The sequence below is a fragment of the Chanodichthys erythropterus genome, chromosome 19 (assembly GCF_024489055.1).
Source record: "Chanodichthys erythropterus isolate Z2021 chromosome 19, ASM2448905v1, whole genome shotgun sequence".
NCBI classification, from domain to species: Eukaryota; Metazoa; Chordata; class Actinopteri; order Cypriniformes; family Xenocyprididae; genus Chanodichthys; species Chanodichthys erythropterus.
The window spans coordinates 23362681-23379683 of record NC_090239.1 but is presented as its reverse complement, the minus strand read 5'-3'; the positions used below and the strand labels follow the sequence as shown (position 1 = coordinate 23379683).

General features: G+C 36.2%; 1 protein-coding gene across 1 annotated transcript; it reads right to left on the bottom strand.

Annotated features, from left to right (window-relative positions):
• Positions 1-710: 710 nt before the first annotated feature.
• On the bottom strand, positions 711-16029 carry rfng (RFNG O-fucosylpeptide 3-beta-N-acetylglucosaminyltransferase). The gene is made up of 9 exons (XM_067369612.1): positions 15754-16029; positions 10312-10769; positions 7026-7074; positions 6693-6795; positions 4756-4909; positions 4588-4673; positions 4062-4227; positions 2393-2478; positions 711-1585 (listed from the first exon to the last, which is right to left on the bottom strand). Exons 2-9 carry the CDS (start codon positions 10723-10725, stop codon positions 1519-1521), a joined length of 1125 nt encoding a protein of 374 aa, XP_067225713.1. The 5' UTR covers positions 10726-10769; positions 15754-16029; the 3' UTR covers positions 711-1518.
• Between the last annotated feature and the right edge of the window lie 974 nt (positions 16030-17003).

Sequence of the window (17003 nt, the reverse complement as noted above, 5' to 3'; positions counted from 1 at the left end):
CCCAAAAATGAAAACGTTGTCATCATTTACTCACCCTTAAGTTGTTCCAAAACCTGTATGAATTTCTTTCTTCTGCTGAACACAAAAGAAGATATTTAATCAAGCAGATCTCACCCCCCATTGACTACCATAGTATTTTTCTTTCCGAGATCTCAACATTCTTCCAATTCCTTTCCTGTTTGTTCAGCAGAACAAAGACATTTATACAGGTTTGAAACAACTTGAGAGTGAGTAAATGATGATTTTTTGATTAATTTTTTTTTCATTTTTGGGCGAACTATCCCTTTACAGATCATAAAATGGCTAAAATATCAAAATTTTAGAGCAAATGAATTCACTGCCGTGCATAATTACCTTATGCATTTTATTATTTATTGCAATTAAGCAATGTATAGAACATTTTATCAGTTCGTACATTCCCTGATAATCAAATACCATGAGCTTTTACGGAATAAGTTAGAAGAACTAGGTTTTGGAAATATGTTTGAGTGCATGAACTTCAGGAGAGACTGTGAGTGGATTTGAGAGAAGAAAATAATTCATGAAATAATAATTCAACTACTTTCCAGTTTCCATGTAGGACATCATATAAACCTCATGTGGCTGCATTGCAGTAACAGGCATCATGTTCAAACGAATCATGCATACACTGGCACATGCATAATAAATAAATTTATTAAAATGAAAATCATATTTTACAACATTATCAGTCATCAGATTACAAAAAAAAAAAAAAACAGGTGCAAAGACATTCAACTGCAAAAGCATTTGGTAGTGTCATCGGAGATCACATTTACAACATGTCTGTCACTGTTAGTGTAGTTTTGGCATGTTTACGCAAACCACTGGCCTGCAGTGAGGAACGTGTTTGTGCAAATATCAGAAGGATCATTTGAACGGCACATAAAACACATTTAAGCGGTCATGTTTGTTAAATATAAATGCAAGCAATGGATAAATTAGCAAGACTTGGACTGGTTGCAACAATTGCTTTTGGTCTGTATATTTTCCCTCCAGGAGGTTTAGCCCTGCACATCTAGAGACACTGAATAAGAACGCAAGCTGAACGCATTGGCAGTAGATGAGCTGGTGGTTGCATAAATCTTGGAAACAAAATACTATAAAACTGCATTAATACTGTTTTTCTCGTCCATCTTGCACACAAATTTTAAGGATTGCACCTGGCATATTTATGACTCTTAGGAAAAAGACAACTCTATAAAGATGATGTCAAAGGCTTGAATCATTCCAATGAAAAATCCCCCAGTAAATCTAACAGAGAGCACAATCCTTCCAAAACGCTCAGTGTGTGTAAACCAGTTGGCACTTCTCAAAAACACAATATTTCAGGACAACAATAAATTACAGCCACCCTGTTTCACCATATAAACATAGAAAGTACCAAAAAACACTTTGCAAAACACCAACCAGCTCAGTATTATTTTGGTATAAAGAGTTTTATGGAAGTGGAGCTTGTGAAGGTCTCTGCTCCGTGACGAGGCACTCGTATCCCAGAGGTCAGTGAGGAGTCTTGCGTGGGCACCACTCAGTGTCTGGGTAGAGTAGGCAGTGAACCGTTTTAAACCTGAAGAGATAATGGTTGATTAAAGTCATGAAATAGAATATTGCATTTTATTATATGTATAATATTAAATGATTTAAATTCAGGTTCCTCATAATCTTGAATCAGAATATCTTCCCCTCTCTCTTGCAGCGACATCTCTTCTCTGATGATGAGGGCGGGGCAACCTGTCACTCACATGAGATCCACCAATAGCAAACCACAACCATCCAATCAATTCCCCACAGACAGAATCAAGCCCCGCCCTACATTTGTTCTTGTTTGAGAAGCAATTTCCCTCGGATATACATCACAATAGGGAAGAAAAGACGAGTACAACTTACATTTTATGCCCGAGGACATATGAAGCTTTTTTTAAAAACATTTTTAACTTTCTTTAGTGTGTAATGTTCCTTTTAAAGCATTAAAAATGTTCTTCTCTACATCAGCATCAGTGTTTCTGAACTCCCTGAAACGCCTCCATTGAGTTTTCTTCACAATATTATTCCTCATTTAAATAATTCATACACAGAATAAAGGGGCGGGGCCTGGTTGAGTTAGTTAGTAGTGTGTTGAAACTGGCGGGACATTTCCCAAACACCAATCACAACATACTGCTCCAGCTGACCAATCAGAGCACATTGTGCTTTTCAGAAGGAGGGGCTTCATACAAATAGTGTTACTGACAGACTGGGAAGAGAGGAGCTGCAACAATGGAGAATATGAGGAAAATAATCAACATTCAATCTAGTAGAGCCCAAAAACAACTTTGTAAATGAGCATAAAATGGCCTCTTTAATGAAATCCAGCACTGAAACTTATATTGTGTACCGTGAAGGGTCTTCAGCCAATGAGAACACTCCCCCGACACTGACCACATTCCTCCTGTTCTCGAATCCACCATAACTGAGGGTCACCTACGGAGAAAAGCAAAGTAACACAGAAACTGTGAGGATCTCAGTCATAAGAGTCATCATGGGATTGAAGTAGGCAGGTATTATGTAAGTAGGATATATATTTACACAGATGGGGCCAAGTAGGTGGGTGGGAGTAATCTAGGATCAAAGCCAAGCCCTCAATAAATGCTGGAAGTGTACACTTGTTTTGACAACCAGGGTGCTACAATATTAACCCTGTAAAGCCTGACATTGTCAGGAAAAAATTGAATTTTTTCAAATGCCTTTCAACAATAAATCTTGTATAAAATTATAAAACAATAAAAAAAATCTTTTGTTGATAATTTAGAGGCCTTTGAATTTTGCGTATTTAAAGTAGGCTTTATAGGGTTAATATTTTTAGGGGTTCAAGCGCACAGCTCTGAAACCCTATCGTAATTGTTAAAATTTCTCCCGTAAAAGTGATCGGGCAGACCAAACCGTAAGTCATAAAGACTTGAATCTGTGAGGGCTGGTAGTACTCACGCCATCTACAACGTCACCAAGGCTTGCCCCGATCAGGCTGATGGGGGCGCTACAGCGGTGAAAAGTACAAAATGGCGAAATTTTGGGATATTTTGGATTTTTTGAAAAACGTACTTTTGCAAACTAGTCCTAGGTTTTTGACCCGATCAGAACCAAACCAGTGCAGCAAGATTTTCTGGACTCTGATTGTTAATAATTATAAAAAAAAAAGTTGAAATTTCAATTCACGGTCTCTAAGGGCTGCCAAAACGGTCAAAGTGGGCGGAGCCTCTTTTACTAAAATGGCCATAACTCGTGAACGGAATGAGATATTTTCACCAAAATTGGTACATCTATGTAAGAGCTCATTCTGTGGCTGCATGAAAAAGGATGCGGTGACTGGCCACTTGGTGGTGCTAAAACAGGAAAAAAAAAAACAGCAACTACTTCATCGTTAGTCCGACTGACTTGAAAATTGGCATACAGTATCTTTGTCCGAGGTGCCATTATTGACTATGTCCGCCATCGGCCAATGAAGTTTAAGCAGCAATCAGAAAAGCTTAACGGAGGCCGAATGGAGTGAAATCTGGGCCTGTTTGACTCACGGCCCTAGTGGCCTGTGAGAAATAGAAAGATATCAGCTACCTGGGGGCGTCTTCGCGTTTTTTTCGTACCACACGGTAGAACTCCTCATTCTGAGCAACTTTGCCTCTAGGACCACCACTGTCCATCGGGTTGCTCATTAAATATTAGAGATTATTTCAAAAACCAACTTTGGCAAACTAGTCCAAGGTTTTTTTTGCTAAACCTCGATAACTGTTAAAAAGCTTTAAAAACCATATATTTCATACGGTAAATTGCCTGTATTGGCTGTAAATGGTCTTTTCCATCTATGATCGAGATGGTTACAGGTTTGCTAAATAAAACAAAAATCTTTTTATGCATGTGCTTAAAGGGCTTAAAATGCTTGAGCCCTGCTTTCAGCTAAATTTACAAGTGTAACTGTTGAAAACAAACTTGCAGTATCTCTATTATACGTTATGCTGAACATTTGGAAAAATCCCCACTCTTTTATCCCGAGGTCCTCTCAGCGATCTGACCTGTTTGAGTATGTTGTCCGTAGGAAGTCTCTGGAGATTCTCCAGGTGTGAGTGAAACAAGCCTGTGTGTGTCAGAGGAACTTCCAGCAAGGCCTCAATGATGTAGCCTACTGTACAGTCGTCTGGGAGGCGGATCTTCTCTGCAGTTGTAATGAAGTTTCCAAGACTGTTGCAGAGAAAGAAATTTAATTGTTCACCAAAACACTGATAACAATCAAAAGACAGTGTATCGATTTGCATGTAAACCTGTTTTAGAGGCCTATCAGTGAAAATTTGCATATATGGTGTCTTGAATATATATTTACAAGGTGTTGATATCAAAACCGTTGTATGTCAGTCATGCGCTCGCTGAATAAAGCTGACAAGAATGCAGGAAGAAGTCTTTACATGCAAAGTGGATCTGGGTAACAGGCATGAACGCATGCATGCCAGTGATGTTTTGTTTAAATCTTTCCTACCAAGTAAAAACTTGTTCAGCAGCATAATTACATCAAGATCACTGAGCAAAGGGTAGAAGTGAATGTACCTTGCCCATGGACTCATTTTGAGCGCCAAGCCTCGGCTGATGCAGAATCCAGCTCCTCCAGTGGCAAACCAGAACTTCACTGACACCTGCAGAACAGAGATTAATAAAGTACCATTCACTTAATTACACCAATTCTTTCTTTCCAGTCAAAAGACAAGCTGAGCTCACCGATCCGTCGCTCTTGACCCTCTCGGCGGCCTCGATGGGGTGGTCCAGACTGGGTCTTCCCAGGTACACATCCTGTGTGTGAGAGTATGACGACAGCAGCTCCAGCAAATTGGGCAGGATCACATAGTTATCATCATCCACATGACAGAACCACCTGCAGAACAGATGTGAAGTGAGCGATGCACTCGATAATGTCAGCTTGCATATCGTTAAAACAACAATTACGATATTATTGTAGACAATAAATATCACACAGCCCTTATTGATGATAATCAGAAATGTTTCTTGTGCAGCAAATCAGCTTATTAGAATGATTTCTGAAGGATCATGTGACACTGAAGACTGGAGTAATGATGCTGAAAATTCACTGAAATAAATTATATTTAAAAATGTAGCTCTAAGCAGCAATTAAGGGGCCAAGCACAACAGAAGCAAACAAGAAAGCTAGCAGCAGACCAACTATGTCATAATGGACTATGATAGCAACTGAGACAAAGACAATGCATGGTAATTTTGAAGTCAATCACACCAACAGTAATGTATTTACAGACAATTTCATGTTTGTTCAATTATAGCGCAACCAAATGGTCCAGTCCCACTGCTTTTTTGAGTGCCCCCATACATACACATGTCAAATATGGTGAAAATATCTCATTTTGTTTAGGAGTTATAGACATTTACATGTATAAATGCATAAAAAAATGACCCACACCTGACTCTGATCGCATTTTTTTTGCCACTTAGTATCAAAATTTTGGCATTCAGCCATTAGTATACGACCTATGTTTTCGATTTTCCTATGGTGGTTTTGCAATAACCATAAGGTGATGTTTGGTATCGTTGGGCTCGGCAAGGATTCAGGAATCCATGTGTCAACCACATCCAAAGTTATAAACATGTAAATATTTTTTTCATCACTAGGTGGCGCTGAAACTTCTCAGACTCCTTCAGGGCTTCATGCCAATGACCCATACCAAGTTTTGTAATGATATGTTTGTGCATTTATAAAATACAGCATTTTACTACAATATACAAAATGGCTGACATCCAAAATGGCCGTCATATAATTCGACTTGGCATGACACCCCGAATCTAACAAGACCACTTTTATGATTTTTGGACAAACTTCAGAAGTTTCCGATCGTCATTCTCATTTCCGGTCCAGCAGGTGGCGCTGTGCCGAAACGCAGCATGTAACCTTAGGTCATGCATGTGATGACATGGGCTAAGTTCGGTCTGAATATGATAAAGTGTTGCAGAGATGCAAATGCTACATAAAATTAATTTGCACGTTTTTCAAAAACATTTTGACAAATCGATTTGAATTTGACTTGAGTTCTTGAACTTTTTGTCAGCATGGTCTGAAGACGATCTGGTTCTATTTTCATGCAAATCGGAGCAACGGCCTAGGAAGATTTAGAAAAGGTAGGTTTTTTGGAAAATTCAAAATTTTGATGATGGAAAATGGTGTCATAGGGTGCAATCGAATCGCCTTGAGCCACAGAATCAGAGGAAAAATCATTTGTAGTTTGCTAGCCGTACAGAAGTTATTAGCATAAATATGAGTGCAAGTTTGGACAGCTGGTGGCGCTAGAGGGATTGAGTTAGAGACTCCAAATTTGGTATGGTGACAGTTCAGACTGGCCTCCATCAGAGTGCCAAATTTCATAACTTTCCCGCAAGCTGCCAAAGACTTCCTGAGCAGAAGATGAAGGAGAAGAAGAACGCCAATGAATACTTGCTCGGCACATGCTTGGCCCCTAAATATATTTAAAGAGCAAAGTCTAATAATATTTCACAATATTACTGCAGCCTTGGTGAGCACAAGATGCATTTCAAAAAACCTAAAAAGTTTAATGTAAATGAATGAAACATCTGCTGATAATGACTGTATGCCATGATTTCATGCATTGGGAGCTTGAAGAGATGAACTCAACTTTTTTTGTGACTCGATGAATTTGTCATACTCCACAGACATCTTGCAGCACAGGGCTTGACGCGTGTGCGCCGCGGAGCAGTTGGTGTTGATGATGTTGAGCCCTTGAGGAGACAATGACAGACCACTTATGGTTTCATGATTTATGACATCAGGGTGTTTAGACATTACATAATTTCACATGACACACAGTCCATGTCATGATGAAATGAAGCATGAATGGGGTCAGGATGGTTGGCCAGTTGAGTAGTGAGATTTTATTATGGCATCTAGATTTAATCTCATAATATTAAGCTGTAAAATGGTTTAAAGGTGATTATTTAAGAGACTCTACCTGCTTTCTGCTTGAGCTCCTTATCCTCTCCATCAGTGAAGATAAACGTCTGAAACAGAGATACAACTTTTTTAATATATATATATATATATATATATATATATATATATTTCATTTATTTCAGTTAACGTTTATTTTATGCTTCCATGTCAATATGGACTAAAATCTCTGAGGAATGTTTCCAGCAGCTTGTTGAATCAATGCCATGAAGAATTAAGGCAGTTCTGAAGGCAACTAGCAAGGTGGTGAGTGTATATACATTATATATATATTCTGCATATTAAACTGAGAAAATGACTTCATCTTTAAAGGAACAGATAATGAATGCATGAATGCTCTGTGCATCCTGACCCTACATTCCCTCAAAATGTCTATGCAAAACACAAGCCACAAGCATCTGGCGACGAGCAGCACCCCTGATCAACTACAGGACAGAAACATCTCTGGATCCAGGACTGGCTTATTCATGAATTTTCTGGCAACCAGCATGTTTGAGCTTTTAAACCTTTTTAAAAGCTCAAAAGAGTAAATAAAAGAGACAATTTTCATTTTTGGATATTGCTTAAAAGTCCTCCGTCACCTCCACTACTGCTGCTAGGTCACGAAACTGGAAATGAAAGGGATTCTTGATATTTTCCTGGAAAACTCCTGAACAAAAGCCACTGTGAGAATGTCTGAGATTGTTTTTGCCAGCGTTGAGGATTAAAGGTTTCCAACCTTTTTCAGAAAGTATAACTAAAAAAACACTTCTAAAAGTAGAAGGTTATTCAAGTACAAAGTCATATAAGGAAAAAGGTTAAGTGTCCCAAACTCCGGACATTGCAAATCTGACAGGGAAAGAATGTTTCTTCTGGCATGAGCTGGCACTTACCAAACACACAATCTGGCTTTATGAGCAAAGCCGAGTTCTTGAAATTTCTCCTGGGCATTTTGGCCCTGTTGTGTAATGGCAAAACAATAGTGCTGCACTGCTTTACAGGTTAAGTCAATCTCGGGGCCTCTTTGGGCCCCACTCGGCTCTCCGGAGAGGCCTCAGGAAGGGGGAGCGTCTACTGCCCTGGCGCCTTTGGCAGTCAAGCAAACGCACTTGGATGAAAGCAAACACACGCTGTCTTGTGTCTGAGGGTCTCGGGTTGCTGAGGAACTTCCTCTTCCAGGGGGCCCGAGGGGCACCAACACTAACCCCTATACTCTTAAAAGCACCAGGCACGCCGCCAGAAAGCAGCGGCCACACTTCCTCCTCGCAGGTTTAAACATGTCACCGGACAACTGAAATGACATGCACGGGTCCAGAGGAGCAATAAATTCCACATGAAATGGACGTTCAGCCCATTTGTTTTGTATTGTGAACGATTCACCCATGCATACATTTTTTTGGACCTTGTAATAGTTAATCAAAGTGTCATGAATCGATCTTCTAGTGAAACAACTTTGGTGATTATTTAGTAAGTTTAAACTTTCTCGCATTCAGTTCCACCTCCATCCAATCAACAACCGACGGACAGAACCGAGTCCCCACCCACCCTAGAGTTTATGTCATTCATTCCGATGGAAGTAGCAACAGGTCTTTTCGTACATTTTAACTTTATTATAATGATTTCAACCAATATGAGATATTTCTTTAACCTCATGGGTGTTGGCTAATATCGTTTATTTCATTGCCATCATCTAATGCTTACGGGTCAATGACGTGACGGGTCTTTTTTTTTTTTTTTGTCCAAATGCCTTAATAATAATCAATAAAAAACAAAGAAATGAAATCCAAAGTATGTAAGGTAGTACAACGTGATCTCTTTTATTAAATCAAAAAGGTTTTAATTATATTTTGCTACATATAAAGCTATTTTAAAGATTTTGAAGTGTCAAAAGGTCATTCGGTTTAACCGTCCAAAGGCTTCATTTGTGATTAAAATATTTTTAAATGTAATAAATGTATGTATTTTTTTATTCTGGCATGATTTTATAACATCATATATCAACATAGTGCACAATGGTAGGAAAATTATGTGTAGAAGTCATTGCTTTGTTATGAGAAAGAATGAATTTCAATGATGTCATTCGGAGTTACAAATATAAAGGCACCATTTTGGATCAAGTCATGTGGTCAATATCATGTGACAGGATGTGACATCATTCAGACACCTGCAAAGGACCACATGGTCATGAATCAAAGTAACTAACTCTCTTATAACTATTTGAAAAATTCACGTTTTCACTTTTTCATACGCATGTCCCGAAACATCAGGTCATTCAGTGCAACCGCTATAAAACATGGAAAATTATGTAATATTTTAAAAACTTGTACTAAATATAAAATTTTTGATTGTCCTTTTGCTAGCTATCAACCTGTTAGCATTGTTTGAAAATATTGTCATACGGTAAAACTGAAATTTTGGTTAAACGGAATGACTTTTTTGGTGACAAATTTTGTCCATCTTGTAAAAAAATGTCAAAAGCAGTGTTAATTGATTATAAAAACCACATAATTTCATAGTTATCCCTTAATAAAACTTCAAAATTAATTATATCTCCATTAGGCTTTTTTTTTTTTTACTTTTTAAAAAATGATTATTCGTCTACATAAAATTAATTATTATAGCATTTTAATAATTTAACATTATTAAATGTATTTTTTTTAGTAAATCTCAAAATGAATATCCATTTTTGATACATTTTATATTTTAATGTTGTGAAGAATTTACTTCTAGTATTTAAAATGATTGATTTTAGTTTTAAATGTTTTATTTTTTATTCATTTAAAAAAAATATTATACAATTTATCCAAACCATAAAAATACTTATTGGTTAAAAATGGCAAATTACTATTATTATTATTATTATTATTATTAATAATTATTATGACAAATTATCAGTGAGCTGTCATCAAATAGTTTTGACAACTTTATTTTTGAAATTTAATTTTCTGTATAAATGCATTTTTTCACCTCTTGTTGTGCATGTCGTTCTAATGCAAATACTAGACATTGATTTAATTGACATTTTTCATTATCACAATTTTCAATATCATTTAAAAAAAACTACGTTTATTTTTCCTTGTGGGTGCCCCGATTGGGATACAGGATTTGCAATTTTCAGAGAGTTCAATTAAATGTTCATATTTACATTTTGTGTTTGCATTTGAATAGAGAACTTGGGTGAACTAGAACTACCCTAAAAAAGTAATGAAAAACAGATTAAAAAAAATACTGTGTAACTTGGAAGTTTTACCTTTGATAACAGTGATTATTTAGTAGGCTAGTAGTAGACGAATACAACGCTTCCCTACCTGTTCCTTGGCTTTGGACACCCAGGTCTGGGACAGGAGCTGCAGTCTGGACCTGTGATATTTCCTGGTGGTCTTAACGGCAATAAAAATGTCTCTCAAATCCAAAGAGTCTTTGGAACGGGACCCGGGGGGATTGGCGTGTGCAGCGTCCCCCTCTAACATCCTCTGCGGGTCCTGGGGTCGGCCTCCGGGAGGAAGTGGGTGAATGAAACTACCATCCTTGGCACTATGACTTCCTTGGCCAGGGTTCCCGTAGAGGTCGTGTCTCGCAGGCTTGGCACGGGGCCGCGGTTGGGGCAGATCCGTCTGACGCTGCGGAGGTTGTAGGGAGGGAATGAGGAGCACCAGTAGGGCACAAAATGCCAGGGAAAGCAGGAAGCAGATTTTGTTGGTGCCGACATGGGATAAGTGCATTCTTCCTGTACTCAATACCAGCGCCTGCCATCTTCACTGCATCACTGCGTGAACAAAAACACACGGACATATCACTACATCTTAAATTCTCTTAATAATTTAATAATCATTATCCAAACATGAAAGCCACGATACAATATAATTGGGATTTTAAACATTTTGGGATATTGCACCATTTTTGTGTGTGTCCCTTTAAATGCAAATGAGCTGCTGCTCCCGCCCACTTTCCAGAAGAGGGCGGAGCTTTAACAGCTCAACAACAACAAAGCTGGAGAATCTCACGCAGCCAAAATGAGGAAAGTGTTCAGCCTTACATTGTTCAAACCGGAGTCGGAATGGTTAGTGGATAAATTATTAATTCCCACATTATAAGCACAGAGCTTACGTTAAAATTTCCACAATACTTGCAATTCCCAAGCTGAAATTCAGGCTCTGAAAAGAATGATACTCATCGTCCGTGTATCAATACAATATTCCCCCACAAAATATCGTGTTACTATGCTGTATCGATTTTTTGCTCCAGTCCCAAAACAAACAAGTCTCTTTAAAAGAGCACTCAGTTTCCTTTATTCCGCCTAAAGCACATTGTGCAATCCAATGAAAGCATATGCATTCAGTTTCATTTTGGCTCTGGCAAGCAATCTGTCAACCCTAATAACAGCCTTAGCCATCAATACGAGCGTTTCCTGTCTTCTATTTTCAGAGTTGAACTGATACCTCAAGCAGTCACAGATGTGGAAGCTGAAGGCTGCAGTGTCGGCATGAAATCATATTCAAACTCAAGACCAGCTGAAAACTTTCCTAAATGTGACACACGACTGCTTCCTCTATTTCAACAGAAACAACACCCACATGTATATTTCATGCTGAAAATGTCCTTCTATATAACAGTTAGTTCTGGTCAGCACGCCGCTTGTCTGTGTTTGTGCTTTCCAGACGGGAGTGTGTGAGCGCTGCGGATTCACTGCTGAATATAATTATAATTTATTTCATTTTGTATCATGTGATGAAATTACAGCTCGACTGGAAAATGCTTTTGAAGAAACTTTTTTTAAGTGCAAAAATTGTTTGGTGTGGTAAACATGATGCCACAACTGATAATAATAAGAAAAACTGATATAAATCATCATACAATAAACTATGAAAGAGGATTAGGGCCAAGCAATAATACAAAAATAAAACCATCTTGAGATTAAAGTCTTTATAATGCAAGATTGAACTTGAGAATAAAAGTAAACATAAAATTTTAATAAAGTTGTTGTGTTTTGAGAAAAAGTTGTTAAATTTCGAAAAACTTGAAATAAAATATAAATGTCAATAAATAAACTCCTTAAATTTCGAGAATAAAGTCGAAATAAAATGTCGACAATAAACATACTAAATTTCGAGAATAAAGTCGTTGTGTTTTGAGAAAAAAAAAATCCTTCAATTTCGAGAAAATAGTTGAAATAAAATGTCGAGAATAAACATACTAAATTTCGAGAATTAAGTCATTGTGTTGAGAAAAATCTTGTTAAATTTTGGGGGAAAAAGTCTAAACAAAATGTTGAAAACAAACACTAAATTTTGAGAATAAAGTCGTTGTGTTTCAAGAAATAACTGGTTAAATTTAGAAAAAAAAAAAGTCTAAATGAAATGTCGAGAATAAACTAATTAAATTGAGAAAAACAGTCAAAATAAAATGTCGACAATAAACGTACTACGTTTTGAGAATAAAGTCGTTGGGTCTCATTCATGAAACATTCATAAATATACGAGTAAATATGTGAGTGATTTGCGCGTAAAGAGACCTTCCCGAAAACTCTTCTCCTGATTCACAAATACTTCGTAAACGTCAGAAGTGATAGTGAAATGTGTGTGTGTGTGTTAATAAATTCCAATCAGTCGTAAATGGGACGCGTGTGCACGCTCATTCTCAATTACCATAAATATCGCCCATTAAATCCGACTGACTATGATGGGCATCATATTATGACACCAAACGAAGGATTTTGTCCATTTTAGGATGGATGTAATTTCCATAACAAATAAGGGGCCATTAGTTTGCCCAACCGTATTGAAATCTATCCATTATTTGATTAAAGTGCTCCGTTTGCAGACGCTATTCATTTTATACCTCATCTTAAAAAAATAAAAATAAATAAAAATAAAAAACCTTCTTATTCCTATCCTTTCACTTCCTCTAATCCCTCTCTATTGTATCTTAGGATAATCTGAGCACTGCCTATAACTTGTATTATGAGCACTTCTTGTCTATTTGCCTCGTCATGACGACTCGCTTGTTGTATTCCTCACTTGTAAGTCGCTTTGGATAAAAGCGTCTGCCAAATGAATAAATGTAAATGTAAATGTATTACTGGCTCTCACAATAAAAGTAAAAAGAAAAAACGTATGTAATTACTATATATAATATTTTTTCAAAATGCTGTGTAAATATGTACCTTATTAAGGTGAATTAAAATGCAGCCTTATTAATGATCAAAAAATTTGTATGTTAAACGCACTATTTACGCGTGGCTGGGAGCAGGTATAGATTTCTTTCGTACCAACTAACATTTGGAAAATACAAACATTTTAATGAATCCGAAAATTTACGCCAGAACCACTTTACACACGATTTACACACAAATTTATTCTGCTCGTGTTTCATGAATGAGACCCATTGTGTTTTGAGAAAAAAAAATCCTTCAATTTCGAGAAAATAGTCGAAATAAAATGTCGAGAATAAACAAAATTGAGAATAAAGTCATTGTGTTGAGAATAAACTCATTAAATTTCAAGAATAAAGTCATTGTTTCAAGAAAAAAGTTGAAATAAAATGTCGAGAATAAACACAAAATTGAGAATAAAGTCGTGTTTTGAGAAAAAAGGTCTAAATAAAATGTCATGAATAAACACGCATTCGATCAGTGTCATATTCGTTGAATACTGATCCTAGAGGATATGACAGAGTTGGATGACAGTCAAGCTAGGTCTATATTTTAGGCTTTCTTTCAATAACAAAGAAATACAGCTTTAGCTAATTATAACCCAATAATAAGTAGCATATGAACTTTAAAGAGAATTTGCAAGCGGCCGGGTGTGTTTAGAAGAAAGAAAACAGTAAAATTTGTGTGATGTACTCGCAAAAAAACGAGACATTCTGAACGCTTAACGGTAAAAACACTTATTATTAAAAGATCAAATTCTGTAAACACCTCATTAATAAACTATGTGCAGATAATCATAATGACTTCACCCTAGGCTGTGTGTGTGCAGACATTGATCTCTCTGTGCAGCTATTTAATAAAGTCTGTGCTTCTGTAGATATAATATAGATTGCCCTTTCTGTTACTGTTTGCACATTTACAGTAAAACACTTAACGGAACTTTTTTCATTCTTGAACTGAACGTTTTGCCTGTATGGTGATTAGACTCACTGTTTTACACTGAACTTGAGAATGCGGCATATATCGCTTCATCTATAGCGCACAGAGAGCGCAGGAACAGACCTACTCTTCTTGAGCTTCAGCAAACAAATACATATAAAACATGGCAAAAGTTGGAAGTGAGAATCGTTGAAAGAAAGCCTAAAATACATCTTGTCTAAGTGATTGAACTCTGTCATGTCCTCCATCAGCAATGACTGATCCAATGCGTGTTTATTCTCGACATTTTATTTACACTTTATTATCAAAATTTAACGCGTTTTTCCTCGAAACATGACTTTATTCTGAACGACTTTCTCAAATTTTATTGAGTTTATTCTCAATATTTTAATTTGACTTTTTCCTTGAAATTTAACAAGTTTTTTCTTGAAACACAATTATTTAATTCTCAATTTAATGAGTTTATTCGCAACATTTTATTTAGTTTTCTCAAAATTTATGGAGTTTTTTCTCGACATTTTATTTAAACTTTATTATCAAAATTTAACACGTTTTTCCTCGAAACACGACTTTATTCTGAACGACTTTCTCAAATTTTATTGAGTTTATTCTCAATATTTTAATTTGACTTTTTTCTTGAAATTTAATGTGTTTTTCCTTGAAACATGATTTTATTCTGAAATGTAATGACTTTTCTCAAATTTTATTGAGTTTATTCTCAATATTTTAATTTGACTTTGTTCTGTAATTGATTACTCACCCTTATGTCGTTCCAAATCCGTACATCTTTCATTCATTTTCAGAAAATTTGGACTAAACCACTCAATTCATATGGATTAGTTTTACGATCTCTTTATGAACTTTTTGAAGCGTCAAAGTGGTAGTTGCGTGTCAATGGAGGGTGAGAACGCTCTCAAATTTCATCAAAAATATCTTAATTTGTGTTCTGAAGATGAATGAAAGTCTTACGGGTGTGGAACGGCATGAAAGCAAGTAATTAATGACAAAAATGAACCTTTTAACCATCACCTATGAAGTGTTTACTGAACTGACAAGGTGTGTAAACAGCCTGCGTCTGTATAAACATGCATTGTTGTGTTGAATATGATGTCACAAGTGAGAGACAGCTTTTATCGAAAGAGAAATAAAAAGATATAAATGATTGTAGCAGAATATATATTGAAATTGCTTATAATTATTTCAATTTTTCAAGTTTTAAAGATGCAATATTTAATATTTTTGCAATGATTTTCCATGTTTTAAGATAGAAAATGTGTCTGGTATAAGGATAAAACAATATAATCTTAAACCTAAAAAAAAAAAATCAAGTTTTAAGGTGACATTTATAGGGAAGAAAAAGTGAAATAATCAAGAAAAAAGAACAGTGACTGATTACTACATCCAAAAAACATATTGTTTACATGTAACTTTAATGTGTTTCAATAATACCATGGTACTACAATACCACACGAATAGTGCACTGCCACGGTAGTGCAAAAGTAATTTTAGGCTTCAGGACTGAAGTGACCTGCTCTAAGGTTTCAGCTGCAGTAAAGACACTGTTTTCGAGGCATTTTCTGTACTGAACTGAGAGTTCACACAAACCACACAATAAACACTTTGTAAACAAAGATAGGAATCAGTCATAAGAGTCTCTTACCGAGAGCGATCAGGATCCTCGGGACTTTTAAGCGAATAACCCCGTCAGATCAGAGTAAAGCGACAGCACTGCTGGAGATCTTTGTTCGTCTCGTCGAGTAAAGTCCGCATGAGTCATCCACACTCAGCTCTTATTGTTCCTGTTTGACTTCTTCGCTTGACGCTTCTCGAACTTCTCCGATTATTTATTACAAAGTTCCTCCCGGTTCAGCTGTGAATCACTGCTGCTGTGTTGTGTTGTGTTGGTTCTGATGACCTCTGTGACTCTGACAAACACATACTGACAAATACATTGTCCTTTCTGTATGTAGATGCCAAAGGCGCATGCTTTGAAAACCAGCGCCCTCTGGCGGATGTGACGAGATCATCATCAATGTCCTTGTGCTGATGATGGTGTATCAGAATATTTTTTATTTACAATAGAAAAGACAAATGTTTATGTAAATTGCTTGTTCTGTGGTCTCCAAATTAAACATATGATCATTTACTTTGGTATTATATATACTAAGAATCTATGGGAAAACATGTTATAGTTTTGTGGATTTCTGAAATCTCAGAAATATGTGTTCTTCTTGGTTTTACTCATTATGAGAGAGACAGTTTATTCATAAGTGTAAATTTAGAAAGCGTGTCTGATTTTGAATCTTTTCAAATCATTTTCATGCATATAATTCTGTCAATCTGTATTTCTTTAAGTTCTCTAATAATAATAACAATAACAATAATAAACTTTAACCAGTTGCATATTTTTGTATTAATATTAATATTATTATCATTATTATTATTTCATATAATGCAGCATTCTTACATTATTTACATTGTTTTTACTTTTAGCTGTTTTAATGTTTAATTAAAATTATATTATAGGTGGGTTTATTAATTATTGTAACTGTTGCATTATGAATTTCCCTGAACTGAACATAAAACTGAACTGACATGGCTTGTAAAATAGTTTTAACCCTTTTTTTTAATCAAAGACAGACACTGAAATATATCTGCTGCCCTCGTGTGTCTGTGAGAGGAAACGCAAGCATTTACCTCCAGCCAACCTGATTTGGCCTGTATAGGCAAAACTGACGACGGGTCGTAAAAGGATTAGTCCACTTTTAAATAAACTTTTCCTGATGATTTACTCACCCTCACGTCATCCAAGATGTTCATGTCTTTCGTTCTTTAGTCGAAAAGAAATTAAGGTTTTTCATGAAAACATTCCAGGATTCCCAGATAGCAAAATTGATATGGCCCAGATCT

Excerpts from the sequence above, each read along its gene's own strand:
- rfng (XM_067369612.1), bottom strand. The coding sequence starts at position 10,725 with ATGCACTTATCCCATGTCGGCACCAACAAAATCTGCTTCCTGCTTTCC. Across the intron at positions 6,796-7,025 it reads GGAGCTCAAGCAGAAAGCAG|GGCTCAACATCATCAACACC; the intron begins GTAGAGTCTCTT and ends TGTCTCCTCAAG. Across the intron at positions 1,586-2,392 it reads TTGGCTGAAGACCCTTCACG|GTTTAAAACGGTTCACTGCC; the intron begins GTACACAATATA and ends TTATCTCTTCAG.